Source organism: Varanus komodoensis, unplaced genomic scaffold (genome assembly GCF_004798865.1).
Source record: "Varanus komodoensis strain SLA01 unplaced genomic scaffold, ASM479886v1 scaffold10, whole genome shotgun sequence".
Classification (NCBI taxonomy): domain Eukaryota; kingdom Metazoa; phylum Chordata; class Lepidosauria; order Squamata; family Varanidae; genus Varanus; species Varanus komodoensis.
Window position 1 is genome coordinate 31,850,965 of NW_025335269.1, and position 21,266 is coordinate 31,872,230.

General features: G+C 39.8%; 1 protein-coding gene across 3 annotated transcripts in view; it reads right to left on the bottom strand.

The window, feature by feature from the left end:
- The window catches only part of ASAP2 (ArfGAP with SH3 domain, ankyrin repeat and PH domain 2), a 109,066-nt gene that overhangs the window by 54,844 nt on the left and 32,956 nt on the right, over window positions 1–21,266 (bottom strand). For all 3 annotated transcript variants that reach the window (XM_044418394.1, XM_044418386.1, XM_044418377.1), the window contains exons 3-6: window positions 20,474–20,619; window positions 13,330–13,404; window positions 10,422–10,471; window positions 1,304–1,433 (exon numbers count right to left, since the gene is read on the bottom strand). In XM_044418394.1, the coding sequence (XP_044274329.1) occupies window positions 1,304–1,433; window positions 10,422–10,471; window positions 13,330–13,404; window positions 20,474–20,619 (401 nt within the window). The remainder of the gene's footprint in view (window positions 1–1,303; window positions 1,434–10,421; window positions 10,472–13,329; window positions 13,405–20,473; window positions 20,620–21,266) is intronic.

The following is a 21,266-nucleotide window of genomic DNA, read 5'->3' on the forward strand; positions in this document are numbered from 1 at the left end:
AGTAAAATGAGATTTTCCTCTCCCTACAATACCACAGCAGATGGTAACTTGAATGAGCACAGGAGACAATCCACTAAGCCGAGGATGGAATAGCTGCATAAAAGCTTCCCCAGTTTGGCTGTTTATCATTTGGGTCAGTGGGCACATTTGGAATTATAATGCCATGGGCTCATGTCATGGGCGCTCTCACCAACTGATTGCCAAGGGAGTGTTTGTCATTCCCAAAATGGCTACCATGGTGGGCATCACTAGTCACAAATGCCTATTTCCCAGAAGACAAACTGGTGAGGCTAAAAGAGGAGTAACCTACCCAAGAAGCTAAGTATGAGATCGTGGTAGGATATCAGTTCCATAACACAAAAACACTCTTTTAATCCCACAGTGCCAATATCCATTTAACAGAAGGCAAACTGTATTTTATCAAGAAACAGAGTACAAAGCAGATGTGGGATATTAGCTGCAAATGTCAAATCATGTATTTGCTTCTATAAAGAACAGCAAAACACCCATTTCACAGAAAATGAACTGGTTGAGGCTCAGAGACACCCACCCATACCATACATATATCCCAAACCCCTCTCCACAGAAACTTAGACAAAACTTATGCACAGGTTAGGGAAACCCCACACACAGCCCTCACATGCACACACACATACACACAAGCAGGCAATATATACAGACCACCTCAAAAGAAACAAATTAGCACGTATACATAACAGAATCAGCACAGGCTTCCCCTCCTTCTCTTCCTCCGGTACACACAGAGCATTACATAGCAGCCTGCTAGTTTCTCACCATGCTCCAGGGCCTAGGTCTCTCCCTACCACCCCAACTTTTGTTTCTTTTTTTCCGAATGGGTAGGCAAAATTCAAACCAAAGCTGGGTTGAAGCCCTTCTCTATTTTTATTTTCTACTTCTCCAGACCTTAAATGAGGACTAAAGGCATTTTTGAAAATAAAGATAGCACTGCAGGTTGGTGCTTTACTTAGCAGCAAGCCAGGCTTCTATTTTTTTATATTTTTAACAGAAGTTTGAATTTCTAACAAGATAGAAAAATTGGGAGAGACAGAGAACCCTCAAGACACCAAGGCAGATGTCCGAGGACATTAGTATCCACAGGTATCACAGGGAGGACTCCAGGGCTACGCAGCCCACTAACTGTTGCATTTTCAAGTAATTGTGACAAAAGCAAGGCGTTCCTTCCAGAAATTGGAAAATCCACATCGTTAACACAGAAAGCAGATCCCAAGAAACAGTTATGACCACCAGTGAAAAATGAAAGGAGCTCCATGTCCGCTCTTACCTCACACGTTTGTAACTGGAAGAACCTTCTCTCTTTTTCCATTTCTTCTGCTATTTCAGCCCCACTTATTTCTGTGCGGATCATTCCATGTAATTTAGCATGCTCTTTTTTCTCTTTTTCTATTTTTGTCCTGCGTGGAAGAGCAATAATAAAACTATGCCATAAGCCTACATCTCATTCATCAGCATATTTGTTTGTTTGAAGGAGATGCTAAACAGTCTAAATTAAACTACAACCAACCACCAAATTTAATGGAGCTGTCCTACTGAGTTTAATAGGAGCAATCCTGGATCAACAGCTGTATAGTCAGTTTGAAACTCTCCTTGCTATGAGGACTCCCAAATGTGCTTGATCAAGGATGGCTAATTTCTGTATTGTTGCTGAAGGAAAGACTCAATTCTTGACACTCCCCAATGGTCAAAACAATATGATCACCTCCCTTACATTGACATCATCTAGCAGGTTTTCCCAGGTATGTGCACATGTCTTTGGATAATATTAAGCCACAGACTGATGATATTAAGGAACAAATAAGTATTTTGGAAAAACAGAAACCAAACCTCATATGTGGGACTGGTAATAGGCTTCTTCTGACACATGCAAGAAATAGTAATATAATAAAACATGTCTACAAAACAGAGACCTTCCCTCCATCTCCACCCCCCCTTTTTTTTTTTTACTGTATCTTCACTAAAATACCCCTAGGAGCTGGCTAAAGACACATCTCAAGCCAGATGCCATCTTTCCTATGATGGATAATAGAACGGCTTGCCCAGATTGTCTCACAATCCGCAAGGGCAAAGGAAATATTCTGAGTGATGACGAGCAGTGAGAGTCATTATTTCATCAAAATAATCACGAATTAGCACAGTTGAAAGCTGCAACTTAAGCATTTGGTTTTGATTTACACAGCTCAAAGATATGCAGGCAAAATAAAGATAGTATAGCCAGTTCAGATGCATAAATGTAAATTTCTTTATCACATACAAAAGCCAGGATGGAATACTAAAAACTAAATCCAATTAGTTATGATACATACTAGATTTAGAAAGAATAGAAGGGGGGAAGGGATTGAAAAATCATTTGATTGCTCAGGAAGCTTTACTGATGCTTTCAAGGATCAAAACTAGTGCCCAAAGGAGAATCCACAAGTATGCCTTACTTTCTATGTATCATTGTTTGAAAAGAATCACACAACAGCACTGTGTTCCTTTGGTAGCCATGTGGTCCTATCCCAAATATAATGAATGCCTTACAGGCAAATTACCTTTGTCCATTCCACTTCAGGTTAAAAGGGACAAGCATTTTTTTAGAATCCTGTTATAGAAGGTAACCTCAGCTATTCATGAGACATGTCTGCATAACAGCTTCCTGTAGTTCCAATTCCACACAAATCTAGTACTAAGATCCTAAAGAAACCCAGCAAGACTCTTCACATATATGCACTGGAGGGTTTTTTCCTCTCAAGGAGAACCTCAGCTGCTGCTCTTTGTGAGTGGAGCTCCTGATGCTCTTGATTCGGGTACACACTACTTGGAAATGCAGGAAGACATCCCTAAGAGGCACATGAGGCCCTAAGAATTTCATGCCTCCATGGTACCCTAGAGAAAAGGCTCAGTGGGAGAGCACCTGTGCTTTGCTTGGCATCTCCAGGAAGGAATCCCTACCTGAACCCTCAAAGAACCACTATCAGTCAGCGTAGGTTATCCTGGCCTAGATAAAGATCTGGCTCAGTATAGCAGAATGTCATATGTTCCTCTGTCACAGATGGCACAGCCCTCAAGGAGTGCCCTGCCCATAGATGGTATCTGTCGCCAAACAGATTAGCCAAGATGTTTCCAAATATGTCAAATGGATGTTGGAAATGTAAACATAAATTGGGTACTTTTTATCATATGTGGTGGACTTGCGATAATGCGAAAAAGTATTGGATTAAAATACATAAATGGCTCGAGGAAATGTTACAAAAATCCTTAGCTTTTAAACCTGAAGTTTTTTTTATTAGGCATTATACCGGAGGACATTAGTAAACAAGAAATGTATTTGATTTTACGTGTAATCACTGCGGCAAGGATTGCATTCGCTCAACACTGGAAAAGTGAGGAACTACCCACTGATGAGCTGATTCTAAAAAAGATTCTGGACTGTGCAGAAATGGATAGATTGACTTTATCACTGAAGGAGAAAGAAGATACTGACTTCCATCAAACTTGGGACTCTTTTTATTATTGGCTAGAGAAACGGGACTTGGCTTAGATTTAAATATGTTTTTAAGTGATCATAAATGGAAAAAGAAGGGTGTGGGGGCTGACCCAGCGGGCTCGATGTTTTTGATGATGGATGTTGTTTGTAGTTTTCTTTTTGTTTTTTTAGGATTATAATTTCAAATAAAACTTATTTAAAAAAAAAAAGGAGTGCCCCACCCAAAGGTCACACGTCTTTCCAGCATGTAGGCCATGCATGTCCCACATTAAGGGCGTGAAGGGACGTGTGCAATCCTTACAACATGCCCTATTTAACATGCACCTTAAATTTCAGCTGCCATGCTTCCTTAACTAACATTCAATTACGTTGCCAGCATTATATGGCTCTCCCTGTTAGAATTTACTTTCTTTGAATGAAATGCACCCCTCCCCCAAAAGCCCAGGGCTGTCACAGCTGTCATCCCTTTCTGTTTCTGAGCCAACTGGCACTGCAGATGCATGTCAGAAGGCCGGAATTTGGAGGCTTCCAAGTCTGGGTGAGTCTGCTGCCCTGACTATCCAAAGGTCACTGCTGACCTTGTCTAAGGCCTCTGCTTCAACGTAAGTGACTGTGCAGCAAGCACAAAGCAGGAACATTCAGCCTGCAAGGCGCAACTAGGTTACTGAAATGAGAGTGTCTTCATTTCACACTCAGAGCTGCATATTGGTGCCAAGATTACTCTTCTGAAAATGAAGTCAGTGAACCGCATGTAATAAAATACATTTTTTACCATTCTTTGCACACATAAGTATGCTTGGAAATTACTTGGTGGCAGATCCCCAACGAGGAAGACAGACACAGGGCACACTTACTGGGAGGTTCAAGCCACTGAGCTTCAGGAAAGAACTTGTAGTCCTAGGTCAAGTTCTTTAAGTGGCCATCCAGATGTTGTTAGACTGCAGGTCCCATCATCCCTACCTTGACCTAGGCTGTCCTTGCCACTGCTCTGTGCCTGATTCCGTAGACATACTCATAGATATCTATTTATTTAGATATAGACAAAATCATGCAATTTATACAACAGAAGAGAATGATGCAGAGAAAGGTTTCTTTCTTATTCTTCAGAGGATAGAGACTACAGGCACTGAGCCAGCTATGGTTAAAATCAGCATCAGTGCAGATATAATACTAACCATAGTTAGCTCCAAAGCAGAAATGAAGTAGTAGCACAGCTGGGAGTACACAACCCTGCAAGGTACACTTAATTGCTAACCCGTAGCTAGAAGAATGGGCATTATTCTGCACCACACCTCTCTGAAAACGTAGATGGCTCGCTTTCTGAAAAGAAGATGCCAGCAGAGAGACAAGGGCAATGAAGCCTGACAGGTATTTTCCTTTATTCCAGTGGAAGCAAGAACAATGTTTTACGACTCTCTATCTAAGGCTGCTGAATTAAAGGAATGCATGCATTTAATTAAACCCCCATTGCTTACTGGGATTAATCTCTACAGCTGTAATTCAAGCCCCTGGGGAAAAGCACACTCAACTGAGAGTTCAGTCCTAAGGGATTGCTGCTTACTAGATAGAAGGCTCCAAGATCAGAGCCCTCTGCCTATCCCATGCCCTGCCAACATAAGTCAGGGAAGGCAAGAAGAGGACAGAGGGGCTTTCAGCTTATCTAGGTTATTTGGTGGGTGGGACAGGAGACATGGAGGTTTTAGGATTCTGTCGATCCTGGCCTAATGCAGTGGTTAAGAAGGCAAACATCCTCCTATAGGGAGGTGTTGATGCTGCTCGACATGGCTCTGGTGCACCCACAACTGGATTACTGCGTCCATTTCTGGGCTCCACAAGATAGGAGAGACATAGCTAGGTTAGAATTGGTTCAGCGCAAGGTTACAAGAATGGTAGCTGGGTTGGGAGGGAAGACATATCAGAAGAGATTGAGAGAATTGGGTCTTTCCAGCCTGGAGAAGAGGAGACTCTGAGGGGATCTTTTAGTGACTTATAAGGTATGTGAGGAGATGCCATGTGGAGGAGGGCCATGGCCTTTTCTTCCCTGCTTTAGAGAGCAGGATGCATTCCAATGGGGCAAAGCTCAGGGAGCCAGGCTTCCAAGGGAGATGGCTGAGGCCCCATCAGTGAAAGAATGAACAACTACATGTTGGGAATTATACTCGTATAAGCAGAGCCAGGTCAGACTAGATGGCTCAGGAGCCCCTTCTGACTTGCTTTGTTCCTATGTTTCCATTCTTCCACCTGCTTTTTCTGCTCACCAACATATATTCCCATTTCTCTCCCTGATTTCTCTTCCAAGGTTGCAGTTGTTTTCCACAGTGGCTGAGTGTGGAGGAAGATCCACAACTGAATGTCCTCCTCCACAACTGCACCTCTGTCTACAGTTGCAGAGGAAGAGCTCTACCCCATCCTATGGCTCCTTGGATGCTGCCCAGGGAATACAGCATTGCTCTGCCCGATGGGATGTTTGAAGCCAATCTAGCACAATCCATAGTTCGCACAAAGACTATTCTTTTCTCTCTTTCTGGAAACGACTTCTTGCAAGGAGCACACTGCTATGTAAATGACAATGACTGGTTCAGACAACAAAAAGGCTGAGTAAAAGTTGGTACTGAACATTTAATAATCATCCAATTCATTATACATTTCCAAAGTTGCCTCTAAGCCTTGCTGTCTTTAATTTTGCAAAGTAACTCAGAACTACATATTCTGACATCATCCTGTAGAACCTTCAGTAATGCACAGAGGGTAAAAAACAGGGATTGCAGCAGCTCAAGGGCTTGGGATCACCTTCTAGAATTCTTGCAAATATTTCACATTTAATCCCTTGAATATCCAGCCAACCACAGTGTCAGGCTCTAACCAAGTGGGCAGAATCCACTTTGGATATTTGGGAAGCTGACTTCGTCTGGGCCTGGCCCTTAGTTCATCTAGCGCAGTACTGTCTACATTTACTGGCAGTGGCTATCTGGGTCTGCCAGACCAGGGCATTTTTAACACCCTAGCTGGAGATGCCAGGCAATGAACCTGAGCTCTTCACATACAAAGCATGCACTCCACTACTGACCCTATAACCCATTCTTAAATAACTTTAGCCTATGTAGCAAGCAATACACCTGATCATGTGCAGATGAAAAGCAGAGAGATAATGTGAATGTGTGCACAAGCACCTGCCCTCAACATTGCCAGCCCTCCAGTTGTGTAAAACGTCTTGCCAGTGCAAGCAGAGGCCCACTTCTGGCATCCCTGCTCAATGAGGGAAGGTTGGGGTTGCACTTGCCATTTCCCCTCCCTGCTTTTAGCCCTCAAGTAAGCAGGTCAAATGCTTTCAGAGAGCTCCCCTGCCTGCAGGAAGTGCATTTTCATGGGCATTGCTTCTGTGTATGTTGTCTCTGCATACCATGCTGTTAATGTTTACACATATGAGGGATGGTGTAGAAGAACAAAAGCAAAGCAGAAGCTATAATCTGGCACCAGTCAGATCCAGCCACCAGATTTATTAATAGCATTTTTGCCAGTAAGTAGGTCCTGAGTAGGTCAGTTTGCAGCCATGCCAAAGTAGCTTTTCTATTAAAACTATACTTGAGCTGTCACTGATCCAGCATCAACTACACTCTGTTTCATCCCCACGCAATAGAGAATGGAGGCAGGTAGGAAAGCTACTTTTCACTGGTCTTAGTTGATGAATAAGAAAAAGGTGAATATTTTTTGTTGAAGCAAATTTGCACCATGGCAGGGATAAATGTTTCCAGAAAAGGACAGCCATATGGCCACGGGGAGAGAGGATAGTCTCTCATAAAGGCCTCTGATGGGAATTGAAGACCTGAAACTCTGGCCCAAAAAAGCATTTATTTAAACATAGGATTAAAGTCGATCTAAAAAAACCTTACCAACTAGGACTTTTGATTTACAGGGCATGGTGAATGGCTGTTTGTTTCTTTTAAAAAAAAGATTATAAAATAGGCCAGAATAATAGTAGCAGACAATAAAAAAGAGCTGAAAGACAGAGGGGCCTAGGCCAGCCTTCCTCAACCTGGTGTCTTCCAGATGTTTTGCACTGTAATTCCCATAGCTCATGACCATTGCCCATGCTGTCTGGAACCGATGGGAGTTGTAATCATAGCTTTTGGAGGGTGCTGTTTGGAAATGCTGTCCTCCATAGCTTTTGGAGGGTGCTGTCCTCCATCTTCTCATTCCTCCTTTAAAATCTGTTTCTTATATTCCTTCAACAATACTGAATTGAATGTGATTTTCTGTCATGCTGCAGCTTGAAGAGTTTTTCTCCTTTCCTTTGATATTCATATCACAGGAGAGTATTATACAAATGTCTTCACTATAAGAATATCCACCTTTTATAGTAACATATGTTATGCAATACTGCATTCCAAACTAAATTGACAACAATGTGCACTGACAAGTTTACATAATGAGGGAATCTAAAGGGGGATTTCCAGTGGCTACTCTGTTCTTAGGGAACTTGGAACAAGTCATATACAATTGACAAAAGTCAACCTATGTTGGGCGTAGATTTGTACTTGTGGAAGAGCACTGGCAGCACAAACTGAAATCTGGCCTTAAAGACTGGGTTCATACAGCATGACAAGGGATTGTGGGTTGCAACCCACCATGGCTTCTCATATCAAGCAAACGTGAACCAATTTCCTCAGAATGGCTTGCGTGTCACCCCAAAAACACGCAACTTATTGTGGTTACAGGAACTCAGCTACTAAGCCATTTGGCAAAAGGAAGCAAAAACTCTTGCCACTCTTACCAAGCAGCTCCCAGGCCACTGCCAGCGCTAGCCACTCCAAAAGATCCCCGGCACCCCACTGCAATTGCAAGCTGTTTCAGGCTTGCTATGGCTTTCCCCCCACATTTTCTTCAGAATGTGAAAGCTGGCTATCAAGTTAACTTCTGTAATCCCCATTTTGATGGCTATGAACAATCCCTTGTAAGTGCCACAATGTCACCTCAAAAGGGCCACCCATGGTTGCTAAGCTTTTAAACAAAATGTCACTCTATATTTTTGCAACTATTTGGGGAAAATATTGTTAACTTGCATTTATATACTGTAGACATTGCATGACTGCAGATCCATGAATAGGACAATGTGGAAACTCAGACGGGCCACATACAAGTGGGTGCCTGCAGACATCCTGAGCATTGCCCCAAAAAGGCAGCATATAAATTTATTTTCTCTTTAAGTCTGACAGCAGCCAAAAGGCAAGCTGCCAAACGTAACCAAAGGCATGAATGATCTTAGCTTGTGAGAAGGGGTAGCACATCATTCACACCCTTCATGGCAAGATTTTTGGGGGGACTCATGTGTCCCAAGGGTGTCCTTATTTTTGCATATCTTCTAGATTCTAGCATCTTGCAAACCTGCAAAAGTCCAAGCAACCCCGTTTATTGAAGGAGGTGAAAAAGCTCTATTTTTCAAGTGGGATTTAGAAAGGGTTAAACAAAAGTCTTGTATACTTTCCTGCACAAGTTGTATTCATGCCAGTGCAAGCAAAGATAATTTTCACAAATTATTGCAAAAACTCAGTTCCCCCACAATCTGCCCTGGAATACCCATATTAGGAATGAGCGGTGAGGAAGGAGACAACAACCAGTGGTGAGTCCAATTGTCTGTTGGGAATACCATGTTTGCTTATTGTTAGGGTTTTTAGTGTTGTGTGTGAAGGCACCCAATATGTTGCGATGTGTTATGCTAAAGCTTAGCACTTGTGCAGCCAAGTACTCTGGATCCAGATTTTAGTGTTAGTGGAACTACAGTGCAGAACAGGAAAAAAACGTTGCTGCACTCGTACCAAATGTCTTCTGCAAGGATAGGATGGAATCTGGATTCAGCCCAACATCCTAGTGTTTTAAAAACAGCAGTGCATTCATTGCTGTTTTATGCAAAATGTTGCATGGGTTATACATATTTGTTTTCTAATTACTGTTGAGTTTCCAGACTAAAAATTCAGGTGGCCTTCAAAAGATTCTTGTGCAATTTTGAGGATTCTTCATTTTTTCCTTTCCTGTGTCCTCCTCTCTTTTTGAGCAAGTCCTTACCTCCCAAAATACTAGCTTAAGTATTTGATACCAAGAGTGCCTGAGCAGGAAATTCTACAAACTCATGGCATGATGACATAAGGAGTAAGTATCATTCCCCAGTTTGCAGAAAATTTAAACTAATCTTTAAGCCTTAAAGGAAGCTACACCAAGTGATAATTCAACAGAAGCATTTAAGCATTTGATGAGCCTGACATGTCTGGATCATCCAATGATGGCTTGCATTATGAAACAGCATCCATAATTCAAACAACATAGTAGGAGCTTTCATAGCAGTTTCACCATGGAATATATACCTGAAGTAGATTGCACATTCAGCTGTAGACCATCACCTCCAAACACAGGTGAATTAGCCTCAGAACCACAAAATGGAATTATACTGTCATGGATCCCTCATGGATCAAAAACGTAAATTGCAATTCTAGACAATCCTGGATTCACCGAACACAGACACAAAACTCATGTCATCTTCTCATTCCAGAGTAGCTGCAGACCCTCAATCTGGATTGGGGCCCTGTATAACAGTAGGGGGAACTTCAACCTTCCCCCCTTCAAGCCTGGTCCAGATCCTAATCCAGCAAAGGGATTATTATTTAGCCATACATTGTGGGATTAGGGGTGTGAGCAGGATCCTGCCTGGATTGCCACAGAGAAGAAGGGATAAAAGCAACCTACCTATCCCTAAAATGGTAGCATCTTGATTTGGATAATGACTTATCCTGAACCTATGCATATATTTATGATTAATTTGTTCTTTGGTCTTAAGTAGTACAATTTTTCTGAATAAATGGACATAGGAGAAGCTATTGGTAACAAATCCTAATTAGTTGTTGCATAACAGAGAGGAAATACATACACTTTTGTTTCATAGTCTTTCCATGCTTTATCAAAAGGTTTCTTCAGATCCTGCAAAATTACAATGAAAAATACATTAAAGGTGAGTAACTATTTGCAGTGAGAATTTCCGTCCAAACTTGATACTGATAACATATTTTTGAACTCAGAAACACTCTGTCTCTTTTTAAATGAATGTTAATTTTAATTAGGTTTCTAAGATTTTATGATGTACTTCTATGGATGCTTAAACATTTGGAAGCCCAATATATACTCCTCGTATACTGGAACTGGAGCAAAGCTCAACACACTGGGCAAAGACCATGTTTACACTAACATGAGCTCCAATTTCATCCAATTTCCTACCCAGAGACCTGTTCATAAAAGAACTGCTTTTTTTTTTTTCCACTTAATCATCCCATGTATGAGACTGTAACAGGCCAGATCTGCATAATTTGTAACCCACCAAACCAAATCAAAAGCTGCCTACACAGCCACCCACACCAGATGAGGTTCAACTCCAGTGCTGTGCTTCTTCCTGCTTGCATATTCCAAGAGGGGCATCGCTGAGCACCTGGCAAACCCGAAGACAACGCTGGCATTCTGCTTCTGGGGTGGTGGGCCACGCAGTGTACTGACCTATCAAAGAAACCTTTATCGTGAGGCCGATTGCACAATGATTCAGGTGCCAGAGGCTGGCAGCTGTTACCACGGTGCAGTGACCTAGAAAATGGCTTTCATTATTTTCCCCTGTACATGGGAAGAATTGGGAAGACCAGGAATTGCCCACGCACATGTATGGACTGAATTAAGATCTTACAATATGAACTTATTAGGATAAAATATTCTTGTAGAGTTATCTAGCAATAATTTGCAGTTAAATTAGCTGAGCAGATTTACATTTTCTAACTACTGAAATAGGCACATCACCACTGCACAGGTCAATTTGTGAAACATTATGTTGATAAGTAACTAATGAACCATTTGTATCCACCTAAGGAGGACTTGTTATGGAATAGATTAAAAATATATTCTTCATCACAACAATACCATACAAGAAAAGTAAGTCAATATATGGAAATAAAAATTTCAGTATTCGGACATTTTCACATTTCCTCCCTATTTTTAATGTTTTCTCTGAATATAGTTCATAAGCAGTCTACACCAAAACTATGTTAACTGCTTCTGTTCTAATCCCTTTACTGAATAACTGTAAGCAACTTGCCAGAAATAGAATGTTTCAACCTTATTCTCTTTAAATGAACACTTTTTGATATATACAACACAGACAAAACACACGTTTTTTTCCATAAACATAAACATCAAGGAAATTCTGGATAACAATAACCAGGGACATCATAATAGAAATATTCATACAAAAGAAAAAGAAGCAAGAGAGTAGTTGGAGGAAAAAAGAAACAAAACCACCCCCATATACTGAAGTGAAAACTACCTAAGTGAGATCACTGCTTTTCTTCAGGAATACACAGAACCATTTCATTCTATATAGCTCAAAAAAAGGTTAAAAATTCTAAAATGTATTGTATGAAGCTGTTTTCTACTGCCAAATTATTTCAATGGCTGGCTAACTGAACTCTCATCTTAGTCATAAATTAGTCAGCACCTCCTTTCAGTACAAAGTTCTCACCCCACTCACAGAAAATGTTGTGGCAAGTGATGCATTTCAATGTTGGAGACCATGTGGTGTTTGGTAGGATCCAGGAGAGTTCTCAAGGCAGGTTCTCCAGCCTCAGTTGCAAGGCTGTAGTTCTGACCACAGTAATTGGCCTTCTTGTCCAATTAAGTCTCAGCAATGCATAGTTTGAGGAGGAACACAGAAAGATGCACATTCTGGTCTCCAGCTAAACATGACCAGGTCACCCTGCCACCAGTCCACCAATTCCACACCCAACTCAGGCTCTGTGGCAGCCTATTTCTCAGTTAAGTCTCTGGATGGAGAATATGTTATTGTGCTTCCACAATTCTCCAAGGAAAAAAACTGGAAGCAAGCCTTGAGCTCACAAGCATCCTCCGCTGTTCTCTTCCTCTCCATTCACTGAGGGAAAGGGTCATAGCTCAGACAGAGCATGTGCTTTGTAAGCAGAAGAACACAACTTCAAACCCTGGCATCGACTCATAGGGCTGGAAAACTATTGCCTGAAAACCTCCACTGCCAGTCAGCCTTGGCAACAGTGGGCTCGATGGACTGAGGGTCTGACGCAGTGAACAGTCCCTTATGTCTCTATGGAAGGCACGTGGGACAGAGTTCCTTCCCAATGTCCCCCAAAGGAGAAGTTTGGGCAGAAAATAGCATCTGAGTAGGCACTGTGAGCATGGTAATTCATGATGGCCAAAAGATAAGCATAAGTGACTCCCCAAAGACAGTTTCTTTGCAAAATGATGAGCATTTTTTAAATGGATGGTAAATCCTAAAACTGAGTTAATTGTTTATGGGTCCCTGTCAAGCATTGCTAGTCCATGTTGTATTTCGGCACTCTGCACTTCTGTCTAAACCAACAGTCAAAGCTCTCTCTCAATGTGATAAAACATAATATAAAAACATTTTTGTGAAAATTTTCAGACCTTCACAAAAAAAAAAAAACAAGATAATTTTGCATTTGCAAAATGATCATGATATATACACTATAATTGCAATAGCGGCAGGTGTCAGGGTTCCTATCTGCCTGAAATTCCAAACTCTCAATACCCATAAAGCAAGGATTTATTGTATTAGATCTGCAGCACTTTTAAGGAGCAGCACAAAAGTCAATCAATCCATCACCATAATTGAATATTGGGGATATTTTGTAAACAAGGGATAAGACTGGTGGTAATGAGTGGTGGTTGAGAATACTTTCCTCAAAAATACACTTATGATAGCATTTAAAATACACTTATGATAGCAATAACTAAAAAACCATGCTACATACCCCTTTCACTCCTTTTAGATCTCCCTTCAGCAAACTGTCCAGTGGAAAAGTAATTATATTGTTCATGTTCTGGATCTACAAGAAAAATTGCAATACTTTTAAGATGTTATCATGATAGTCAGGCTCAACATCCATTACTTTATCAGGCAGATCTAGAAGTGTTCAAACCTCAAGGAACAAACAAGATATAGTTCTCTGAATACATAGTACTACTGCCATTATAAACACAGCAGAGATGGCCTGTCTTGATATATGCTGAGTCCCTGGGAAGATTCCATTTGCCACACCACCCTACATTTTGGTTCCCAGTGGGTTCAAGATTTCAACAGTTCCAGGGCTTCAACATTTGCAGAAAGCAGAAAGATAATGAGGGATCTCATTAGAAATCTGCAAGCAGTTGGGCATGCATCCTTTCATTACTATTATTATTCCCAAGGCACAGTGCTCAAGTTGTGGCCATCTTGTTTTACCTTCATGTTAAACTTTAACTTAGTACAAATAAGGAAAGGCATGCTTATAATAGGTGGAGCAGTACATCCAAAGTACAGTGCCTTACCTAAAACTGCTTTGAAAAATGGAAGTAAAATAATATGTATTTGTATATAGAATGTCTGAGCCAAATGTTATCCCATTTAGTTTTTTCCAAAGACTCTTAATACTCCACTGTTTGTGCCTGTTATGTCTTTGTTCCTACTATGCAAATCTCTACCTCATGTTATTCTTGAGTGATCCCAGCCAACTGCGGTTCATATACAATGACAGCCCAATAATGTGTAGCCAATCAGATTCAGATAGGTGCTGATGACACTGATGACAAATGATGTCCAATGGTCGTGTGGGTAATCCTAGCTAATCAGGAATCACTCAAACAATGTTATAATCCTTTCACATGGCCCTCAAAATTCAAATGCTGAAAGAGGGTAGGTATCTTTCAACTCTGACCACAAGTCTTGTAAAATGGCTCCTCTTTTGGCTCACCCAAGTACAAACAATTTAAAGACTATAAGCCATTTTGACTGGACCAATTTCCTAACAGATTTTGCTCTGTCCTTGCTAGGTCTAAAGTATTGAACTGTACAGAGCAACAAGGAAAAGCTCCTGATTGTAAAATCAACATTATATCACTCAGCTGCAAATCTCTGAATAGTAATAATGTCAAGCAGCTTCTCATGAATTCCAGTCCAGATGGCCTAAGTGAGAAGTATTTTATTACAGAAGCAGTCTCAAGAGGATGTATTAAAGTAGCAAAATGGATCGATAATAGGGAACAACAATCAGAAAGTCCAGAGCGTCAGCTGTACTCCACCCCAAGTACCACTAACTGCCTTCCTCAAGTTGCCAATCTGGAGCTGGCAAAGGATACTGATGACAGTCTACTCTGAAAGATATAGGACCCTTAGCCTTCCTCTCCTTCTTCTCCTCAAAGTAACCCTCTTGCTATTATTATTATTATTATTATTATTATTATTATTATTTCCAATTCTGTATCACCCATAGCTGAAACTCTCTGGAAAGATTACAGCAGTATGTACTGTAGGCATTGGCTACTCACAGTCCATGGATGCTGTTCCAGTCCATCACCCATTAAAGGAAACTGTACAGCTGTTGGTTATTTTTTTCTCATGGGGACAGCTTGTCCATTGGACCAAAGGAATTAAAATCTGGGCATCCAGGGGAAAAAAACAAACCATCTACTTGCTGAGGACTGCTGCTCATGCTCAAGTACCCCTAGCTGGTGCCTCCAAACTGTAGTTCTCTCCTCTGACCTTTGTTTGGTCAAGCCTACAGGAGCGGGAGAGGGGTATGAGAGTTTTAAGATAACAATCATACAGTCACAGTAGTTACTAAAGGGAACAAAAAGGTAAGTCAACAGCTCCTGTAGAAGTACAGAAGCCCTGCATGAATGGATTGGGGAAAAAATAATTGTTATTTATTCTCAGCCCCAAAAAGCAAGGTTGCTTTAATACTTAGGACTATTTCTGTCCTCACATGAAGTATTTCTCAGTGCATTTCCTGCTGAATCCTGTATATTCTAACACAACTGTTCCAACGTTTTAATTGCTGCCAAATTTCTGTCCCCACTCCTAAAACTGTGCCCTCAGCAACAAGCTGGCATGGGCAAACTTTTCCCCAGAGTGGAAATTCAGGAATTGGAAAAGCTTCAAGTGCTTACATTTATATATGCCAAGTTGTTGTTAAAGGCAGAGAAGAATTACTCCTGCGATGTAAGCTAAACCATCACAGAAAATGCCTGAATATGGGCTTACCTATTCTATGAACACAGAATCTTCCCTTGTGTTAAGTATGAGAGAACATGAGTCTCCCAGGACAGACTAGCAGCCTGATAATGACTATGCTGAAGATTGAAGTCCCACAATTCAATCTTTTATCTCTTAATACAATATTAGTAATATATTATTGTTTATTAAATTTATAGTGCACCTTTTTCTTTTTAAAGAACTCAAAGTGGCTGACATCATTCTTCTCCTCCTTCTCTCAACATCCCCACAACAACAACCCTGTAAGGTAGGCTGAGCTGAGAGTCTGTGACTAGCCCAAAGTTCCATGGCTGAGCAGGGACTAGAACCCAGATCACCTGAGTCCCAGTTCCACACTCTTAATCATTACACCACAGTGGCTCTTGGTTTAAAAAGTTAACAGAAGATAAAAAGGAAATTAACTTTTTAAATTCCAGTTAAAAAAGAAATGTTATTCCTAGCCTTTTTAACAACCTGTTTCCTTCTAAAAGTTTCCAACAACATAAATAGCCTTAATTAGAAACAAATATTCACAAATATTTGAGCACCTTTTAGTCAAATCTGATTACTATACTTGGGTAATACTCCTAATTATTTAAAGCAGGTTTTAGCTCACAGCAGGACACAAGATATGGATATAGGCAATAGCAGACACATTTCCCACCATCCTTAGATTCTTCTACCACCGCAAATACAAAATCAATATGTCATTTATATGTGAAAGCAGATGACTCAAAAGTTACACTATGTTTAAAGGTGGTTCAGCCTTATTAAAACTCCTGTGAACATTTTACTACTCTAATCCTGATATATACAGCTGTTGGTTCATAAAACAGCAGGATTAATTATACAAACCACAGTGGCATTGGCATCCCCACAAAATTAGAACCTTACTATTCCTCTGCTAGCTCCCACATTCAACTTCTGCCCTTCACCTTCACATGTCTAGTCTACTATCTATATTCAACTACATATTTGTCACTTTATGGAAGGAGGTTACTGCTGACAGAAAGGTTTAAACGTACCTTAGGAGCAAACAAGCAATGTGATAAATCTGTTCTGGGGAGCACTACTTTATACTACAAATAAACAGATGACCCTTCTCCTGAAATACTCATTTTCTATCTACTAATTTTGTATTTTATATAAATATGAAGGAGTATTCAACCCCAACAGTTCAGAAACTAGTTTATCACTTTAGAGACAACTAAGTCATACTCTTGGAGCAAATACCTAATATTTCTACTGTTACCTTTGGTATCTTTATTCCAAGAAGATTTAAAGGGTAATGGGTACATATTTAACATGGATTAACTAGAGCCTTTTATATATTTTTTTAATTCAGGCATTTCAGTCAATGAACCTCATACCAGTCTGTAATTCTTCTTTGCTTAACTAGCTGTCTTCTCTATAATTATATAAGCACTACAGGAATGAGACTGTTGAAACAGGGTGTTGAAGTACCACAGACTAGTAGCACATGGCCAATTAACATCTGCAGGCAACAGTAGCCATTCAATAGAATACTACTGTCAAAAAGGGGAGCTGAACCAAACAAATGTGAAAGAAGAAACACTAAAATTAAAGAGAACTATTTTAAGAAATGATGCAAAAAAAAAATCAGGCCTATTAAAGACACACACATAATCCACACTCATCTATCCTGCAATCACTTTGCTGCAGCTAAGTGGTTTTGGGTTGCATGGATGAACAGATGCATAGGAACCCCATGTTGGAATAAAGGCAGGATATGACTGCTTCGGGCAGATATAGGAACTGGCTTTCCAAGGAAGTTAGTTATGACTAAAAGTTTTACACTGATCTCAATGGAACTTTTTAAGTATGGCTAACTTTCTGTCAACTAGGATGACGTGATTATATTCCATGGTGACTTTGTACCAGTGCAAAGCAGATCTGCTTGTTCAGGGCAGGACATAAGATTTTCATTTTGTGGAAATGAAAATTTTCATTTGCAGTACCATCTTTCCGCAGAAAAGGAACTCTTGGGCATTGCGAAACCCTCCAAAAATTGTAATGATGTGGGCAAATACCAATCAAGTGAAAAAGACCATCTGATCTACTCAATGGATTGCAGTGTTTTTATACAAACAGCACCAGAGAGCAATAACTCCTATGTGACACAGTTCTCCTGTGAAGGGACTGATATGGTTGTGAGCAAGATGACTGAAGGGCAATTGGTATTGAGTAACCTTGCCTGTACAGCCAGACAAAAAAACAGCCTGAAGTTACCTGTGGCTGTTATCATACACTTGTCCTCAATAAAACTGAAGGCAGTTGACACTACTGTATTCAAAGATCAGTGTCAAATAAATGAACAGAAACTTTGGCAAGGAATGTCCTATGCATTGCCAAGGAACGTGTTTAATTACTTTTTCTGTAAAGTGCCTCATGTATCAATATCAAAGCAAACAATGGAATGAGTTTCACAAAGACTTTGTCTAATTCAAAGAAAGAGCTGAGAAATATTATAGCCCAATACCCAGCACACAAGAGTCAGCTCTCACAAAAAAGAGGAAGCCACAATATATCTGTTTTCAAGTTGATAACATAAACACATTTGTGTTTAACAAGCTGTTTTCTTGCACATAAGCTAAAATAAACATTTTAGAAAAACACAATAAAATGGTTTCACAAAAAATGCATGAGTTTATAAAAACAGCAGAAACTATGAGGTCATATTTAATAGTTTAATTAAAAATTAAACAGCTTAGCAGTTTTGTAATTTAACCAACAACACTACAATCTTACATTCAATAGGACTTATTCCCAGGCTATATGTTTACAGAACTTCAATCTAGCTATTACAGTAGTGTAACAAAAGAAATCAGGTGTACTTTAAGGCAATAAATATATGGGAAAAGAGTATTATACTTGTCCCTGCAGTACATTTAATTCTATAATACATTCAAAAATCAGTAAATAATTTATTTTTTAAAAAATCTAAAACTAGATACCTTAAAGTTCCTGTAAAGAACAAAGGGCTGGATCAGACATTTTATCCACTGCTCCATTTCCTGAATACTTGACAACCCACAGCATGGTACATTAGCTGGTTCAACTGAAATTAACTGCACTTAGAGTGATGCCAACTTGGTCAGTGTGTCTGAACTGTAACGGGCATTCATGCAAACGCTGGTGCTGTAGCTACCTGACCATAAGCCAATATCCTATGGCCACTGCCAGACCATAAGTGCTGCTATGATAGCAAATTAGTCTGCAAGATACACACTCAAAGGTTAAGTATTGGTTCAGTGAGAATTGTCTTGAACTGCGGGTTATTGTTGAAGCATAGGTTAATGTGTCTGAATCCAACCAAGATAACAAGCAAGGGTATCAACTCACAGGTCACAAATCCACAAAAAACGAGTCCTCCTCATGGGTTTGTCCTAGTTAATAAGCCACGAAAGCTAAGCTTACAAAGCAACCCTGCATGGTCATGTTGTTGTTGTTTTTAACCACAAAGTGCTTTCTACTTTGTCATGGCTTCCATCCTCACTGCTCATTCCTTCCACTGTTGACATGTATCCGATCAGTCACTGTGCATGACATTCAATCTCAAAGTACTTCAGTTCCAAAGTCCCTGCCTATGTCACCTGCCTCTTCTTGATTGGTCAATACATAGAGACTAGATGGCTGGAATGGTTGACACTCTTTCCAAAGGACTCTGTTAGCTGCATACCATGACTGTGAAGACCATGATCCTGGGTTCAGATAATGCAACAACCCATGGTGGTACACAGAAACCACAGAATAAACCATTGTTTCTCATTATGGTTTCTAAAGACCAAACTTCAATGCTGAAATCCCAGGACTTCTGTTCAGACTACGCAGTGGACCAACAATGGTCACAAAATCCACCACGGCTTGTCATAGTGTCTAAACCTAGCCAGATTGTTAGGGGAGCTGAGTTCAAATTCATGGTTCAACAACAACACACACTCAACACCTGAGTAGGGGTTATTGTGTTGTCTGAATCTAAGGAGGATCAACTTGCTAATGTACATTCATAATGTGCAAGGATATTAGGTCATAATTATAGGTAGATGAGCTGCATATACAAACATTCAGATGTTACTGGTAACATTTTTCAGACTTTTTACAATTTAGAGAATTAAAAAAGAAATTGGGAATAAGGGTCACTTCCAAATATTGCCCTTTTTAGGCAATATTTAGTGCCTTCCTGGTCACACAGCACTAGATATTATTTAATGTTGAAATATGGGGAAAAAGAAAGGAAGTTTTGAGAGGGATGGCTAATTTTTTTTGATGTTCCCCTTCTACCTTCATTCAATGCAAGCACTGTCAACACAGTTGAACGAAGTTGTACTGCAATGTAATGCAGACTCAGGTCAAAATTACTCATCCTCTCCCACACTTTCCTACCCAACTCCCATGAGAGGGTTCAGCTAGAGGACACCAATTAATGTTACAAAGGGTTTAGAAAGAAACTAATTATAATACTGGAACTTTCTCCTTGAGAGAGCTAGATAACAAAGTTGTCTTTACACCCATTTACAATATCCACCACTTACACACATGAAATATTTCCCTACATAAGCAGATTTCAACTCTAGACATTTAAATTTCTAACTTAAAGCTCTGTTAGCTAAGCTTCAGCAGCAGTCATTCAATTTTTTTTTTAAAAATACACTTAGCTGAAATACATTCTAATGTACATCCTTAGATGTCACTGGAGGGTAACTGTAAAATTAGTAGGACAGCCAAGCTTAGTGTCTATCAAAGTCCTGGCCTTTCTATAGGATCAAGTACCATATATCAAATTTATTCCAGTTGAAAGCTAAGCTGCACCATTCAATTTCAATTCTGTATAATATATATTTAGGAAGGACTAAATCATTTCCTACCAGGTTTTTGAAGAGTGCCGTCAACTCCTTTGTGAATACAGCAAATTTTAAAAAAGCAGTTCCTAAATCTGGATCATCCCTACAGACGCAGTTTCCGCCAAATTTCTCCAAAGCTTGAGTGTACTGTTCTTCATTTTCCACATGAGCTTCAAAGAGAACAAATGCTATGTTAATTCCATAAGCTAGCAATGGTACCCCATGAAATAAAAGGAGCTCCCTCTTGGTAATTTTGCAAAGGCAGTGATTTGACTACATTCATTTAAAATATTTAAAATAATTTCTAACATCCAAAGCTATATACCAGACCAAGAGTGGGCAACTTGTCTAGGGTTGATGGCAGTTGTAATCCAACATCTAGAAGAACACAAGTTATCTACCACTGATACAAACAATCAACAATGCATAGTAGACTAGAAGAAGATAATCTGAAAAGAAAAATGAGTACACTGAGATACCACAATATTCATGAAAACCTAAACATTTTCCAAATGAATAACTCAGACATATAAGCACTCAATCACTATTCTTTAGTTACTTATTTTTTTTTTAAAAAAACCCCTTCCTCTAAATCTTATCACATTTAACTAATTAAAAATACTGGTTGATTTATAATTATTGGGTTCCGTCTTTTCAAAAGCTTTTATTTAAGAAATGGTTGATTATACATTTTTCAGAACAAGATGACTACCTCAACACATTCTTTTAAACAGAGGATAAGAAAATACTCCTCTCTCCCTTAGCATATCCAGCACTCTCTTCCAGGCATTGTAATTTATATACAGAAGTCAAATGC